The 17753-nt window shown below is 38.1% G+C and overlaps 1 protein-coding gene across 3 annotated transcripts in view; it reads right to left on the bottom strand.

The window, feature by feature from the left end:
• ARIH2 (ariadne RBR E3 ubiquitin protein ligase 2) overlaps nucleotides 1-17253 on the bottom strand; it is a 45886-nt gene extending 28633 nt beyond the window's left edge. For 2 of the 3 annotated variants that reach the window (XM_081320478.1, XM_081320480.1), the window contains exons 1-2: nucleotides 17193-17253; nucleotides 9999-10345 (exon numbers count right to left, since the gene is read on the bottom strand). In XM_081320478.1, the coding sequence (XP_081176604.1) occupies nucleotides 9999-10244 (246 nt within the window). In that variant the 5' untranslated portion in view covers nucleotides 10245-10345; nucleotides 17193-17253. The other variant, XM_081320479.1, reaches the window with a different exon arrangement.
• Nucleotides 17254-17753: the final 500 nt, after the last annotated feature.

Here is a 17753-nt window from a genome sequence, read left to right as displayed (position 1 = left end):
TTCAGATATGCACAATAAATCTATGCACAATAAATCTATGCACAATAAATAACTAAATGATTGATTTCCACAAAATACCTAGTCAGTCCTGGAGTCAGCCAGAGGGCAAACAACCAAAGATATGACCGTAATTTAGACTGAGATGTAAGCATTGTAGAACAGGAAACTATCTGTAATATTGTAAAATGTAAATCAGGGGTCTTCAAACTTGGCCCTTTTAGGACTTGTGGACTTCAACTCCCAGAATTCCTCAGCCAGCATGGCTGGCTGAGGAATTCTGGGAGTTGAAGTCCACAAGTCCTAAAAGGGCCAAGTCTGAAGACCCCTGATTTAAAACATATGAAATTCAGAAGCTGACAGCTGGGACCCACTGTCAAATATGTTAAATATGTTTACCTTGGGAAAAACACCTAAAAAATTAGGAGACTGATTAAAAAAAGAAAAACAGAAAACAAGAAATCCAGATCTCTTTATAGTGTCTACAGATTGTCTAAAGCAATAATTGCATTTAGAATTTATCACGTAATATAGAAAAATCAATCAAGTCCAGGAAAAGGTCAGAATGGTTTTCTAGTAGTATTCATGAAGTTGCACAATTTAAGATGATTTCTTCAAACAGTGGAATACAATGAAACAATGAAAAGAACTAAAAGCGCAAACCCTGATCGGCAAAAGTATGTGGTCAATAATAATTTTGAGAAGTGCAGATGAAAACATTAAGGGAAACAATAAGAACTTTTTAATTTCAAATAGCAATTCTATTAGGTATGTTAAATAAAAAGAGTTAAAGGGATACTCAGGGAAGATATGGAATACTCATTTTCAACTCTTGTCCTTTTTCAATCAGAAATTTGCCAAATCCTTTTTCAGCACATTTAACTAATTAATCCTTTAGTGGTTCCTGTTGGGTTTTTAAAATCTGAAATTGGGTAAAGATAACTGCATTCTTCCAATTACCAATTGCAAATGCAATTTGATATCCATATAATTTTAATTTGTACATTGCCCATCCCAAGATTCTGGATGATTTACATGACATCTATTTAAAACTTTCCTACTTTTCTAAGGATCTATGGTAAGATTAACAAGTTTCTCTTACGAAAATTGGGGCTTGATGGGGGATTGGAATAGTGTGATTCCCCACCATTTCAAGAGTGTACAACTTTTTTTTTCTGAAAGACATAGATTCTTTTGAAGAATAAACATGTTTTGGATTCTTTAAAAAAAATGATATTGAGGCTTCCATGGTAGAGATAAATGACAGACTACCACAATCTCCTTGCAGAAATACTGACATGTCATTCAGATAATTCTCCTCTTTGTGCACTACTAACCTCAACAGCTACAAAATGAGTTTTCAGCAAAGCCTAAAAGCCGGAACCTTGAAGGGATCCATGAATCAGAGCAACAACAAAGAAAATAATATTTTGGGTATGGCTGATTTCCTCATTCCGGTGAAGAAATTGCATCACATTTCAAATCTGTAGTGTACGTGGCTGACCAACTTAGGTCCTTCTGATGGAATTATACCAACACTTGTCAAAAAAACAGCCTAAACTCCAATGCTATACAAATTTGTTTTACAAAAGGTGACACCGCATATCACATAGCAAGCTTGAGACTTAAAAGTATAAAGAATGCTTTGAAAGTCAGTGGAATAGCTGTCTAGCTCAGGCAAAAACAATTAGATCTTTCCTTGAAACAAGACTATCTGGTCTGTGGGGACTCCAACTCCGACTTAGCGAATTTCAGGATTCTCAGTAGGCTACTTATAAGAGAATATCTCAAGTACAATTTAACAGGAGTAGATGTTGTTAATTAGCCTTTTCTTGTTAAATTAGCCTTTGACTTTGCAAACATCTTTTCCGGATAACAGAAAAAACAAACAGCAGGCTAAAACAATTCTCTAATTGCATAAACTTCTTCGGACTGAATTTCTTTTAGTTTTCACAAGACATGTATCATCCTCCTTCCTGCTGAGGTGAGCATATTAATAACTCAATGATAGACAAGAACAACTTTGAAACTGTCTTGTAGAGAATATCAACTGTCCCAAACAGCGGGGAGAACTGGTAAACAGACACAACTGCTGATAGGCAAATAAACTAAGAGTAGCAACATGAATCTTGAGAGGAAAATTACCATAGCACTTAAGCCAACATCAGAGAACATTCAAAAACTTACTCTTACTGGAAAGCAAGTGACACACATCTTAACTATTTCTTGATCAATTTCCCAGCATTTGGTGAAGCATAATTGCATTTAGTCCATTTAATTTAATGATATTTTAAATTCAGATAAAATAATTGGAGATGTAACAAAACTATTTTCTACAATACAAAACTTAGTGATAAGAAATTCAGCTATTGGTGTCTGTAAAGGTTCATGGCAAGTTATTACAATGTGTTAAGACAATAGCAATAGCACTTAGACTTATATACCGCTTCACAGTGCCTTACAGCTCTCTCTTAAGTGGTTTACAGAGTCAGCATATTGCCAACAATCTGGGTCCTCATTTTACCGACCTCGGAAGGATGGAAGGCTGAGTCAACCTTGAGCTGCTCAGAATCGAACTCCTGGAGTGAGGAGTGAGTTAGCCTGCAGTGCTGCGTTCTAACCACTAGGCCAACCACAGCTCTATAGTGCCAGATTCATCAGTGAAAGTGCCAAACAGAGGCAGCAATTTTTAAAAAAATTTGCTGCAACAAGATGTTGTTTATTGATTAATCAAGTTCTCACACTTACAGACTATTGCTATTTTTAGTTTAGTTTGCTAAAAATTATCTTTTTTCTTAGAGGACAATTAATCGTCAGCAGGAGACAGCTATGACTACCTGTATAGTAATTATGAGGTTGTATAGTCACTTTATAGGGACGCGGTGGCTCAGTGGGTTAGGACGCTGAGCTTGTCGATCGGAAGGTCGGCAGTTTGGCGGGTCGAATCCCGAGTGCCACGTAGCAGAGTGAGCGCCTGTTACTCGTCCCAGCTTCTGCCCACCTAGCAGTTCGAAAGCATGTAAAAATGCAAGTAGAAAAATAGGGACCACTACGGTGGGAAGGTAACAGCGTTCCGTGCGCCTTTGGCGTCTAGTCATGCCGGCCACATGACCACGGAGATGTCCTCGGACAAGCGCTGGCTCTTCGGCTATGAAACGGAGATGAGCACCGGCCCCTAGAGTCGGAAACGACTAGCACAATTGTGCGGGGGAACCTTTACCTTTACCTTTATAGTCACTTTGCTTTGTTTAAAACACACCATTATTATTACTTCTTAAAACAGATAACAAAATATCTTATTGGCAGATTGGTACTCCTAATGTTTATGCATTTTATTTCCCCATGGCTCAGAATCTATTTTACCCTTGATACAATTTGCACAGCATTTTGGGTTTCTTTTTGTGTAATTTTCTATAATTTCTAGACTAGAGATCAAGGTGGAGATAAGTGCTATTAAGGATAGTAACTAAGACTTACAATGGTTGCTAGTTACATAAAGGCCTCTTCAGTAATGCAAAACACAATCAAAAGGATTAATTCCTATTTATACAGGTTGGAATGGAATATTTATTTCTTTTTTTTTTATTGAAAAGTTTTATCATACATTTTGTCTGTAACAAACCCCCCTACCCCTCCCCTATCCCTCCCTCCTTACCCCTCCCCCCCTCCCCCCCCCCGACTTCCCAGAGCTAAGTACAAGGTATAAAAAACAAAAAAAAAGAATCATAAACAACCATATGTTAACAACCGTAAACTCTAAAATCTATCACTCTCTAGCTCATATAGGATAACTACAAACACTATTAATATAAAATATATAAAAAAAAGAGAAAAAAGAAAAAAAAAGAGAAAAGAAGGAAAGACTTATTCAAATGCTACATGAAACTTTTTAGTCCCATATTTGTTCTGGATATACTCAATCCATTTTCTCCACTCCATAATATAGCGTTCTTGCGAATGATCTTTCAAATAGGCCGATATCTTTGCCATCTCTGCCAGGTCAGAAACCTTTAAAGTCCATTCTTCTATAGTCGGCAGTTCCTCCTTCTTCCAATACTGACCTATTAAGAGTCTTGCTGCCGTAATTAAATTCAACATCAACTTAGTGTCCACAACTGTTGCATCTGTAATTATTCCCAACAAAAAAAGTTGCGGACAAAACTTTATCCTCTGTTTAAAAATCTTCTGCATGTTCCACCAGACTTTTATCCAAAAAGCCTTAACCTTTTTACAAGTCCACCATATGTGAAAATATGTTGCGTCTTCGTCACCGCACCTCCAACATTTAGGCTGATAATTCGGATACATACTTGCAAGCTTTTTAGGATCTAAATGCCATCTATAAAACATTTTATAAAAATTCTCTCTTAGATTTTGAGCTTGTGTAAATTTTACGTTCCTCACCCAAATCCTTTCCCACGTATCCATTGTAACAACTTCTTGGATATTTTGGGCCCATTTAATCATACAATCTTTAACAAGCTCTGTTTCTGAGTCAATTTCTATCAATGCAAGATATATCCGTTTGATATGTGCTGGACCCTGATTTCTAATTTGCTTTATCAAATTTTCATCAGTCATTGTAAAACCAATTTTCTGGTCTTCTTTCCACCTGGCCCGTAGCTGAGTATATTGAAACCAATTTTGAACAACCTTCTCTTCTCGCAAGAGGCTATATGATTTCAAACTCCAAACATTTCTTTCCAAGCTCAGAATCTCCTTGTACGTAGTCACATCATGTTTGAAACCAGCATGTATATTTTCTATTGCGTGTTTCGGAATTGCCCACAGTGGTATTTTACAATCCAGCTTATGTCTATACTTCTTCCAAACTCTCAACAATGCCTGTCTTAGAATATGCACTCTAAACACATTGTCTACCTTCTTATCATACAACAAATATGCATGCCAGCCAAACAACAAATCGTGGCCAAGATTTAATAATCTCTCTTGTGTCAAATTAATCCAATCACTTATTCCTACTAATGCAGCAGCTTCATAGTATAGTTTAAGATTAGGCATTTTAAGACCACCTCTCTCACGAGTATCCTGCATAATCTTAAGTTTAACTCGTGGCCTTTTCCCTGCCCAAACAAATTTATTGATACCTCGCTGCCATTCCTCCAAATTAGAATCTTTCTTAAGAATCGGTATCATTTGAAATAAAAATAGAAATTTAGGCAGGACGTTCATTTTCACTGCTGCGATCCGTCCCAACAAGGACAATTGCAATTTTTCCCAACTCTCCAATTCTTTTTGAATATTCCCCCATAGTTTTTCATAATTATTTTTATATAACTTTGTATTAGAGGGCGACAAAAGCACCCCCAAATATTTAACCCTTTTAACAATCTCAAATCCAGTTAATCCTTCTAAGAGAGCCTTTTGCGAAACTGTCATATTTTTGGCCAGAATTTTGGTTTTCTGTATATTAACTTTAAATCCAGAAACCTTCCCGTATTGTGTTATTATCTCCATCAGGTCCACAACAGAGTTCTCTGGCTGGGTCACTGTAACAACCAGATCATCTGCGAATGCTCTCAATCTATAATCCTGATCTCTAATTTGTATACCCTTAATTTTTTCCGAATTCCGTATTTTAACCAATAATATCTCTAATGTTAACACAAATAACAGGGGCGATAACGGACACCCTTGCCTTGTGCCCTTCTCAATATTACATACTTCTGTCAAACTATTATTAACTATAATTCGGGCAGTTTGTTTTTGATATAATGCCCTAATCGGTTGTAAAAATTTTTCCCCAAAATCCATTTTGTCTAAAACTTTCATCAAAAATTGCCAATTCAATTGATCAAAAGCTTTTTCAGCATCTAAAAAGATTAGCGCCGCAGGGATCTGGTTGTTCCTTTCCAAAAACTCTAACACATCAACTATATGCCTCACATTATTTTTCATTTGCCTACCACTAATAAACCCCGTTTGGTCCCCATGAATCACCTGTTGCAGAACCCTCATCAGTCTATTAGCCAACACCTTAGCAAATATCTTGTAATCTGTATTTAAAAGCGATATCGGTCTATAATTTTTAACTTGAGTAGCCTCTTGGTCTTCCTTCGGAATCAAGGAAATAAAAGCTGTTCTCCAAGACGGTGGCACCTTTCCTCCCCTCTGGATTGTCTGGAACAGTTCCTTTAACGGTTTCATCATCTCTAATTGTAAATTTTTATAATAAGCCGCAGACAAACCATCCGTACCTGGTGCTTTATCCATCTTCAATTCCTTAATTGCTGTAAAAATTTCTTCTTCTGTAATTAATTGATTAATCCCCTCTTTTTGTACTTGCGTAAGAACCGGGATGCTAGCATTCTCCAAATATATATCAATGTCTTTTTCATTAATCTTCTCCTTAGCATATAATTTAGAATAAAAATCCACAAAAGCATCCTTGATAAGGTCCTGTTGGAACACAACCTTTCCTTTATGCTCAATTTTGTCTATATTAGAAGCCCTTTGCTTTTTCCTCAATCTATAAGCTAACCATCTACCTGGTTTGTTGGCGTTGCAAAAGGTATTATGCCTGGCAAACCGCAAATTGGTTGCCACTTGGTCAGCCATTAATTTATCAAATTGTCCTCTTAACAGTTTAATAGCCTCCTTAATCTTCACATCCTCTGAATTCAAAATCAAAGCCTTTTCTTTTTCCTTTATTTCATTCTCCAGTTCTTTCCTCCTAGCTTCCACAGCACGTCTATGTTTATTATTCATATATATCAACACCCCTCTCATATAGGCCTTACTAGCATCCCAAACCATGTCCATAGAGGTGCCCTTATTCATATTCATTTCAAAAAAATCCTTCATCCGCTGTTTGCATTCTTCCACATTTCTCTGATTTCTAAACAAATTCTCATTTACGCGCCACGAGCGCCTATCTCTATTCTCCTTATCAACCTCTAGCCAAACTGGGCTGTGATCAGAAATAGTTCTTGCACAAATCTTCACCTTCTTAGTCCTTAAAAAAAATCATTAGTCAACAAAATAAAATCGATCCTAGAAAAAGATTGATGTCTGTCAGAAAAAAAAGTATAATCCTTTTCCTGCAAATGTCTCTCGCGCCAAATATCTCGCAGTTCCAAGTCATCCTTCATTTCAAAAAAGGATTTAGGCAGTCTAGCATGACTTGGGACGCGCTTAAAAGCTCCAGCCTTGTCCATCTGTGCATCCAAAACACCATTCCAGTCCCCCATAAAAATAAAAGATTTATAATCCAACTGGGTAAGCTTTGTATGAAGTAAACTAAAAAAGTCAGCTTGTTGTTGATTAGGAGCATATAATCCAACTAGAAGCGTCTTTTTACCTTCTAGCAGCAGCTCTATCATAACGTATCTTCCATGCTTATCTGCTTCAATTAAGTCTGCTGTTAAAGCACTTTTAACATAAACAACCACTCCATTTTTCTTATTCATTGCAGAAGCAACAAATTGCGTACCCAACCTTGAGTTCGATAAATACTTTTGATCCACAACTCTAATATGCGTTTCTTGCAAACATATAACATCTACCTTGAATTGTTTTAAATATTGAAAAACTTTCTTCCTCTTCTGTGGTGAATTTAGTCCATTAACGTTCCAAGTTAAAAATTTAGTTGTCATGCATATCATCCCAAAGCTCTTGAAGCACTGCTTTGATAGGACTATCTTTTTTAGGCCGTGCTCCTCCCACTGCTTGGCTGTAAGTACGTTGTGGAAATTCCATAGACTTCTGCTGATCTTGTTCTTTTATTTTTTTTGATCGTTTTAAAGCAGCACGCGTCACCCTCTGCTCTCTAGGATCATCCAAAGAAGTTGTAGCTTGATCTCCTCCAGCACCGTTCTCCTCTGTCTGTCCATCTTCAGCCTCTTGATGTTCTCCTTCTCCAGATCTCTTTGCAGCTTCCAGAAGTGATAATGAGGTTGCTTTTAAAACGTTATTGTAAAAATCTCGCGCCTGCATCACAGTAACCAGACGGTACCTTTTACCTTCATGCATCACCATCAACCCAACTGGGATCTCCCATCTGAACCTTATATCTCGTTGCTTGAGCTCTTGCACAAGAAATGTAAAATCCTTCCTTCTCCTTAAAATCTTTGGAGGAATTTCTTTTAGAACCAAAACTTCTTGATCAGCAATCACAACTTTAGAATCATAGGCAGCTTGTATAACTTCATCTCTAATTTCCCTCTTTGCAAAATAAACCACCACATCTCTGGGCAGCTTTCTCTGTCTAGCAATCCATGAATTCACACGAAACACTTTATCCATGCCTCCCTTTATTTCAGATGCTGGCTGATTCAATACCACTTCCAGAGCCTCAGAAATCAGCTGCTTTAGATCTTCCTTAATATTCTCTTTTAAGCCTCTGATTCTAACAGCAAACTGCATCTGGTAATATTGAGCAAGACTCAATTCTCTGTCCAATTTGTCTCTTAAATCTTCATTCTCCAATACTTTTGCTTCTAATATGGCATTCTTTTGAGTCAAATCTTCCACTTTTTCATCCAGATCTTCCACACATTCAGCCACTTTATGCACTGAAGACAAAATGTCTACCTTCATCACACTGAACTTCTGTTCCATCCTCTCTTCCATTCTCTCCTCCAATTTCTCCAATTTCTCCTCCATCTGTGCAAATTTATCACCCATTGATTCCAGAATTACCTGGGCATGTTTTTCAAGAGCATCTTGTAAATCCTTCGGTGTCAATACATCAGGAGGACGCAACGCCTGCAAAGATGATTGTTGCACCGGAGAAGTTCCACCACTCCGAAGAGTTTTTGGGGGAGGTTTAGCCGCCATCTTTTACTTTCACTTGTGACGCACTTTCACTTTAAGTTTAAAAAGTCCATCAAGCTCGAGAGTAAAATATAATAATCCTCTTCACCTTTCCCTCTTGTACCGCTCTGCCTGCTCCTTTTATTCCATAGTCCTTCCTTCAGGCAGGGGTGGTCGCAAACGCCTGGCTCTGCTCCAAGAAATCCGGAGCAGAGACGCTGGCCAGCTGGGAGCGACCCAGGCTACGGGGGAGTTCAATCCTTCAGCCGCCCAAGCTACAAGCTCAGGCGGCCCCGGAGAACTCAACCCCTACCTGGGGCCTCACCCCCTCCTCTTCTCCCAAGGAGGGGGCTTCAAATTCACCCGAACAGCTGTTCGGCGCTGTTTCGGGTGAAAATTACTCAGCTGAGCCGCGGGCAGCCCGGGAAGGCTGTCTCCGGCGCCGCGCAGCCACCGGAAGTCCTCGGAATATTTATTTCTTAACCCCATTCCCTTCTAGCACTGATGATGTTACCCAGTTGGGTAATGAAACATCTGTTAAAAAAACAACCAAGCTCAGAGAGCACCAAGGACTCTTCCATTGGTATGTCTTTTTTATTCTACATTTAAATTCTGGACTCAGCATAAATAATAAAATCTATTTTAACTGCTGGTTCAAACCTAATTGGCCTATCGCCAATTTCCCTAACATCCATGTTAATGAATCACAATCTTATTTGGCTTCAGTCAGTCACTTTTACCCAGAGCATGGTAAACACAACACCCCGATTCAAAATCATTTCATAAGAAGCAAGGCAGAAAACAAAGGAACACTTCCCTTTATTCCTTGAAGCAGCTTCCTCTTTTGTTATTTTAGAGATCCAAATCAATTCAATACGAAGGGATAGATAGATAGATAGATAGATAGATAGATAGATAGATAGATAGATAGATAGATAGATAGATAGATATATAGATAGATATAGATATATAGATATAGATAGATAAGATATATAGATATAGATATAGATATAGATATAGATATAGATACACCAAGGGAAGAGAATGTCACCAGATTGGGTCTCAAATCTTGTAGAGCAGTTATGAGGGATAGGTGAATCACACGCTCCTTTCTCTATAACAAAGCTTCCTAATCAACAAAAGAACTGGATATGGCATTTTTATTTGGAACAATAAAGGGCAACAATAAAAAGGGCACTTTCATCAAATATTGCAGAACTCCTTACCTTTAATGCAGAAGCCAAGCGGACCATGTGTTCATTCAGGGTACTCTCCGACTCCTTGTAAGTCAAACAGGTAAACTGATATTCCTCCGGATCAAAGGAATCTGCTCCTTGCTGCTCCACGTCATTGGCAACCCCTTCATAGTAACCCTCAATGTCCCCAGGATCTTCATCTTCTTCCTCATCACAGTTTGGATCGTAGTCCTCCTCATTGCTGTCAGAACCCTGGCTGTTCATGTCCACAGACATCTTAATGCTCTGCCAGACCACCAGGCAAGTGAGCTATGACAGTTTCTGGTTTTACAGTACAGTACTATCGTTCTTTGGACTTCATCTGACTTTTTTGCCACCTAAATTGAACATACGAGGAAAGAAGGGAGTGGGAAAAACATTTGCAAGTCTGATTAATAAACAAAGAATCTTAACAGCAATTTAATTCCTACAGGGAATTGAATTTAAAAGAATCAGTATTTATATCTGACATACATCATCATTCTTTTATTAAAAAAAAATTAGCTGCAGCTATATTATTTCTGCATCCAAACAGGGATCCTTAATCAAACTCCTGTTTGTTTACTAATACTCTTTTAACTATGATAATCTAATTTTTTTGTCCTTCCTCATTAAACCCATTACATAGGAAATTACTGAAAATGTTGGGGTAACAGTACTTGCAGTGCTGCTACAAAAATCCATACTGTAGTGTGATGCAGTGACTCAGTTCCTCATTCTCTGAATAATTTAGGCTGCTTTCTAATTATTAGGTAAGTATCCTGCTTCCCAGCAAAACCAAAAAAATTCATCATGCCAAAAAGCATACATATACCATAAAATTCCTTAATTGAAAGTATCAACAGAGTATATCGGTATTTTTATAATATGATCACCTATACAAGCTGGCTCCAGTTACATGTGTAACAAGAAAAAGCTTTCTAAGCAGTTTCCCTAATTTTTTTTAAAAAACACACGTTATGGCTGGCCAGAAGGAAGAATGCCTCTACTGCAGGGGTGTCAAACTGCCGGCCCATGGGCCGGATGCGTCACAACAAAACCACGCCCACCCCATTGCCAGCAATGGGGAAAAAGCTCTGATACGTCGCGCAACGTCACGTGACGTCGCGAGTTTGACATGCCTGCTCTACTGGGAAGCCATTGTTCTGAACCAGCCCTCTTCCGGCCTTGTAGAAAGGCAAACCCCTATTTAAACAGAAGAGACTGGAGAGCGTCCAAGGCTGAAAAGCGTTTGCCAAGATTTATTATTCAATTAACAAAACAAGAAACCAAAACTCCGGAACTTGAATCCTCAAGCAGAAGGGTTGCTTTCAGCAACCAGCCCCTCCCCAAACACTCCTTTTATTGAGAGCTCAGGGCGTGGTCTCCCTGTGCCTCCTCCCGAGGAGTCCCACAGCCTTTCTTTGTTTGTTCCTGCTCGACTGCCTCCTGCGTCGGGCGTCCTTGAACAGGGCCAGCTGTGGGTCATCATCCTCCGCACTATCGGGCTCACGCAGCTGAGAGGAGGTCCCCGGCTGAGGGCTCTGCAAAGCCTCCAAGCCATCATCAGCCGGTTCGTCTTCCACACCCTCCTCCTCCCCCTCATCTGAGTCGTCCGATACATCCGAGCCGGCTGCCGGGCCCACAGGCTGACCCTGAGTCACAACAGCCATAAGCCTTGGATGTCACATAGCAGAATCTGATAGCAGCAATGCCCATACAGTCTACTTGGATGAGCTTAAAGGTAGAAAATATTAAAGAAAGCATTCTTTCTAACCATGTAAAACCTAAAGGATTAAAGTTGTCACTTCAAAAAGTTTCAAATATTTCTTTATGCAAGGATCTGTGTGCAATATGCATCTTTGCTACATCTCCTGAAAGAGTTTGACCATGATATGCCAGACAACTGAACTTTCAAAATGACTTAAAGACAAGCCCAGAGTACTCCACCCTCAGTAATGTAAAACAGAAGTGACCATAAACAGAAGTGGGTATGTTAGCAATTTTGAACAAGAGGCTCTTAAGATATTTCTGCCACCAGATTACCAAATAATAAGGCTGCCAAGCTCTCTCTCTAAAAGTAGACACTATGTCCAAATGAAAGTATGTTTTACCAAGAACTGACCTTGTTGTAGACAGGACTGGTTGTGTCATTCCAAGACAGGCAATCTGTCTGGTTAATTAATTCTGGATGTATCATTGTCCTCACTGGTAGTATCAATATTTTTCAAGATATCCCTCATAAATGCTTATTCATAAATTAATCTTAAAGATGTTGCATCTAGTCATAAGTATAGATTACTAGGGGGAGGGGAGAAAAACTATGCATTGAATAGATAACTAAAACCTATGTTATCTATTCACTGTGTGGTTTGCCTTTTTTACTCAATTCAGTTTTACAATAGGATTAGAATATAGCACACTTATTTTTAAAAGGCATTTAATACATCTAAATGTGTATTAAACACAAGTATGATGCTTGGTGGCTAGCAGGAAAAAAACAGGAAGAAAACAGCCAAAATTAAAACATAAAATAAAAAAAATAGTGAGAACAGGTGAGAACCCTCATGACATCCCAAATTAACTTAAGCATAACAAAGAAACAGGCTCATCCATACTATGGCTATTCTGAGGGAAAATTAAAATATTCTATACAACCAAAGACAAGTTGATGCCTCAGAAATGTTGATATTACATTTTCATATATAACTATATATGTGTGGTAAGAAATATACGGTAAGAAAATCTCAGCATATCAATATTATATTCCTTCATTAAGTAATTCAAGACTGTCACACAAAATACTTTATACCATCCACACTGAAAGTATTCAAGGGCTTTAAAACCTGTCTCAGTCTACATTTTCACTCATATAGGTTATCTCCTGTCTTCACACAGAGGTTGCAGTAACTTAAACTGGGTTTCTCTTACATTTCTGTCTGGGCCTGGCAATGAAATCTAAGTAATAAACCCAAGTAGAAGGGAAGGGAGAACAGGATAAAATTTACCTGTAACTTCCAAAGCATAGAATTCTGTTGCAAAAGATTAATTTAAAACTAGGTGATATTTTACACGGGAAGAATATTACGTTAACTGTGAACATTACTTTCTCTCACAACAATGTGTGTTCATCTGAAACTACAAGCAAGGGCTTAATTTTAATGTTGCTAATTACCACTGATTATGTATGATGGGCCCAGAGTTCTCAACATAACATCTAGTGTGCACACAGGTATCTTCTAAACTGTATTTTACTAAGTTAAATAAAAACGTTGAAAAAGCACTAACTTCATTCCATACTATTCAACAAAACCTGAATGCCTAAAATTATACTTAAACACAACTTATAAATCTAAAATAGGCTTGCAACAATATAATAGGATAACATTTCTGCAGTTTTCAATAATGGTTAAAATAGTAACGGCATGACTATATAAATCACTGTGATTCAGTTTTTGAACACAGATTAAATCTAGACTATAGGAAAGCCCATTCTTCAATTTTGCATCTCTGCCAAGAAAAGCTAGTTCAAAGGCTGAGAGCTGACACATTTCATTAAAGCAATTTTTAGAGTCCACTATGCTCCTCTAAAGAATACAAAAGATGTATGAAAAATCAGGGCCCAATTATAAATTACATTGAATTGGTAGCATTTTCTTCAAAATATTCCTTTACTCATTTGATGCATGACCTTTGAACATTCCTATATACGGGTATGATACGGTCCATATAATTGCTTTTACCACAACCCAAGACTATTCAAAGCCCTTCATATCTGGGGATATAATTCAATAATATATTAACATCTTTAAAGTTTAACTTCTTCTTACCACTTGGATAGTAATAATATCTAGCCTACAACAACCATCCTACTGATGGACACAACCAGGGCACACACACTAATGCAGGATGTGTGCGACTCTATGTGAGTGGGTGTTTTTTAAGTATGTAGCTTGAGTCATTGTAATCAGTGTACAGGCTGAAAATAAAGTACAGGCAGGTTTTAGGGGAATTAATGAGAAACAAGCAATATTGCTGATGCAAACTGAGAAAGACAAAAAAAATAGTAAAAAGAATAAAAAAAACAAAACCCAAGTCAAACATTTTCGTTTTCTTTTCTTCGTTGATTGCAGTTGTTGACAGTTACTATCCGCCCACTGGCATCCTTTAACTTACCAATTTGAGATTGGAATCCCTATCAGATTGACTTTGCAATATTTCTCACTATTTGTTCTGAGATTTTCTGTTGTTTCTCAGGTTTTGGCAGTCCCTTTTTATAGTCAATCTTAATAACTTTTTTTGACTTCATTCCATGGTTCCCTATCAATGAGGTTCAGGACTTCAAAGTTATTCCTGATGTTCTCTTTGAAAATTGTGGTGATACGCTCAAGATTATATTGTGACAATTGGCTGGTTTTCTTTTTCCATTATAATTTTTATGTAGAATTTGCACAAATTTTGGTATGATAGTCAGCTTCTGACCATATCTTTGCTATTACAATTGTACTCTTCTACTTTTTTCTACCAATAATATAGTCAATACAAAGTATGTATACTCCATCTAGTGATATCCATGTCTATAGGATTGTTTTACATGTTTGAAGACTTTTCAAAATAACTTGTGTGTGTCTCATAATTTGATAATGGTAGGGGCTCTTTTGAAAAAGGATTCCTTACGCATGGATAACAAACAGAAGTCCTTGCATTTTTTAATACTTATCGCTATCTCATGTAAACCCAAGGACCTTTCTAGATGTCACTTGTTTCAGTAATATCTAAAATGTATTGGTATATCTAAATTCACTGAATGGGCACTCTAGAAGATTTATTGCATTAAAAAAATCATCCGCTCTATGGCTACTTCTACATCTACACAATACCAAAATGCCATAAATTGAGAATTTCATTGTAAGTTACTATGAAGTATTCTCAAAGAATCTTACTTTTCAAATCTCAAACAAGAAGGCAATAGTTTACTGTGTTTATTTTCCTGTTTCCACTGCATCTGTTTGATCAAACTTTGAATTGCAAAGAAGTTTAAAGAAATGGTTCCATATTGAAACATGCCATGTAGGGCTGATAAAAAGTATAATTCTATTCATTGGGATTTAATTGTATCTATCTATTCACCAACAATTCCCAGTTGTTTCTATGAAAAACATTTCAGTGCTGTCAGCTAGCCATTTTCCCCCTTAAAATATTATTCCAATGCAAAATTAAATTAAAATCTCCAGCTACAGTTTTCTGGACTATTTGTAAACTCAAAAGATTTACCACAACCACAAAAATGCATTTGAGGCATTTAATATTCCTCATTATTAACTATTAAGTTATATAACACCCATTGGTATTCAAAATATCCTTTAAATACATAGTTGGAAGATTTCTTAATGACATTCACTACTGTTCTTGCAGTTTTTGAATGCCTATTGGTGCCTGCCAGGTTTTCTTTTAACTTTACATTCAGACTATATTTTTAATCTAAAATATAAGGCAGCATGCTTTATTTTGTGCTCCTCTTCATCATTCCTTCCCCCTGATATATTTAAGCTGTTGATGAACCCAGGAAATACCATGAAAGGTTATAAAATATTAAATTTGTTCATTTCAAGCATCTAAGATTCTTGCTTTTGTGTGTTACAGTAACACTGAACTTTCCTTGGAAGGACGGATGTACTTTCTGGTACACCATAGTGCATTTAATCAGCATTTGCTTTTATTTTAAAATCTCTCGCAGAGCAAGAAACCCAATTTATAATGTCTGAGTGCAGCAAAAAGAAAAGTGTAATTTTTGTGTGCACAAATATTTACACAATAAATTCCTGTAAAATGCCCTAGGATCCTTTTTTGGCTGAACAGCAACAGGAAATGCTGTTAATAATTAAATCTCTTCGCCTCTCTTTAGCTAGCACCATTTTGAATCAACTTCATTTAAAAACTATAGTTGTATTATCAAAGAACCTATATACTATAGTAGATAACGTAGTATTCATCAAAAAAATGTTGTCCAGAAATACTACATTTTGAAATAACTAGTTTTTAAAGTATAAAGCCAAGACTAATTTAAAAAGTCAGATGAACCATTTCAACAAAATAGCCTGCTGCATTAAAATTAAATCAATAACTTTTTATTGTAGCAGTTCTCACTGTAGTCACCCATCTTTTTACGCATTCAGTAAGTTCGCAACCAGCACATTCTTTAAAGAAATTATAAAACTAATGACACTTAGCTGAATAGAATTTAGTTGCAACAAGAAAGCTCACAAAAGCAATCCTGGCACAAAATTTGGAGCATTCTGAACTTTTTTTGCCAAGTCAAAGTTCATCTGGAAGAAGAAAATTGCCCCACACCACGTTGCAAATTGTGCTAGTGCAGAAAAATGGCGGATTAAGAGTTCAGAATACCATTGTTGCACATTTTAAAATTAATTTAACTCTTCACCATTACATTTATTGCCTAGTAGTCTACATTTTTAAGCAGCAGTTGCATTTGCACCTCATTTTAAAGCAAGGTTACACCGATATCACAGTAACTCAACTTCGCGGTAAGTAGACAAAGCAGCTAAGAATTATAGGACAATTTTTTACCCTTATTTAGAATTTTACTCTTATTATTATTAAATGTCACTCGGACAACAAAAGAAGCGATGTGAATCTTTTCTGGGTAGAAAGTTACTGCATGATTAAAAAAAAACAACACCCCAGCTATATCCCACAACTGGTTTTTCCCACCATCACTTCCCCCCCTCCCCAAATAATCTTCTTTTCGCAAAAGTCTGTTTAATTTGGATACGTTGAGAATCAGCGATTTGTCCCAGCCTCCCTCCCCCTCTCCCCCAATTGCTACCCGGCTTTCCCAACTCCTCCTTCGGCCTCCAGCTCCGGGAGTCAAAGCAGGGGGAACTAGGGCCACATCTGTCCCGCAATTAGCCCGCTAGCCCGCCTGCAATTCCACGAAAGGGAGCCGCAGCCCCAGGAAAGGGAGAGCCTCCTCCCTCCATTCCCCCTCCCTCCATGTAAACAAGGCCCGGCTCCCTTTCTCTGCGCGCTCACCCAAAGTGGGGAAGAAGGCCGGGCGGGACCGGACGCCCCTTCGGACGCGCCTCAGAGCGAGAGCCTCGGCCGCTGCCCCGCCGACCAAAGCGGGTGTAACCCGGAGCGAGGGAAAAGGAGAGGGGAACAACAACAACAACAACAAAAAATCACCTTCCCCCAAGCTTCTCCATCTCTAGCCGGCCCACTATGGCTTGAGCACCGGAAGCTCCGGTCCCTCGCGGAGCGTCGCTTCCGCCGCTAGAAATGGCAGGATGAGAAACGCAAGAAGCCCAGCCTAGAGCGTCGGGCCCGGGGGAGTTAAAAAGGTCGAAAGGCAACACTGGCCGGAGTGAAGAGGGCTGATGGGCTGAACCTCTTGGACGTGGCGGTGTAGGCGATAGACGCTCTTTTTCCATCAGCTTCAAAGCGATCGGCCTTATAAAAGAAATGTAGGGTGCCGTGAATTAATGAAATGGGAAGGGAAGGGGGTATTAACAAGAGTCCGGCCCTTAGGTGTGTTTTGATTATAGTTTTTAAATTTGGTTTTTTATTGGTTTAAATCAGGGGTCTTCAAACTTGGTCTTTTTAGGACTTGTGGACTTCAACTCCCAGAATTCCTCAGCCAGCTTTGCTGGCTGAGGAATTCTGGGAGTTGAAGTCCACAAGTCCTAAAAGGGCCAAGTTTGAAGACCCCTGGTTTAAATTGTTCTTATTTCTTATATTGTTTAATTC

Source organism: Vipera berus, assembly GCF_964194415.1.
Source record: "Vipera berus genome assembly, chromosome: 2".
NCBI classification, from domain to species: domain Eukaryota; kingdom Metazoa; phylum Chordata; class Lepidosauria; order Squamata; family Viperidae; genus Vipera; species Vipera berus.
This window is presented reverse-complemented; position numbering and strand designations above follow the sequence as displayed.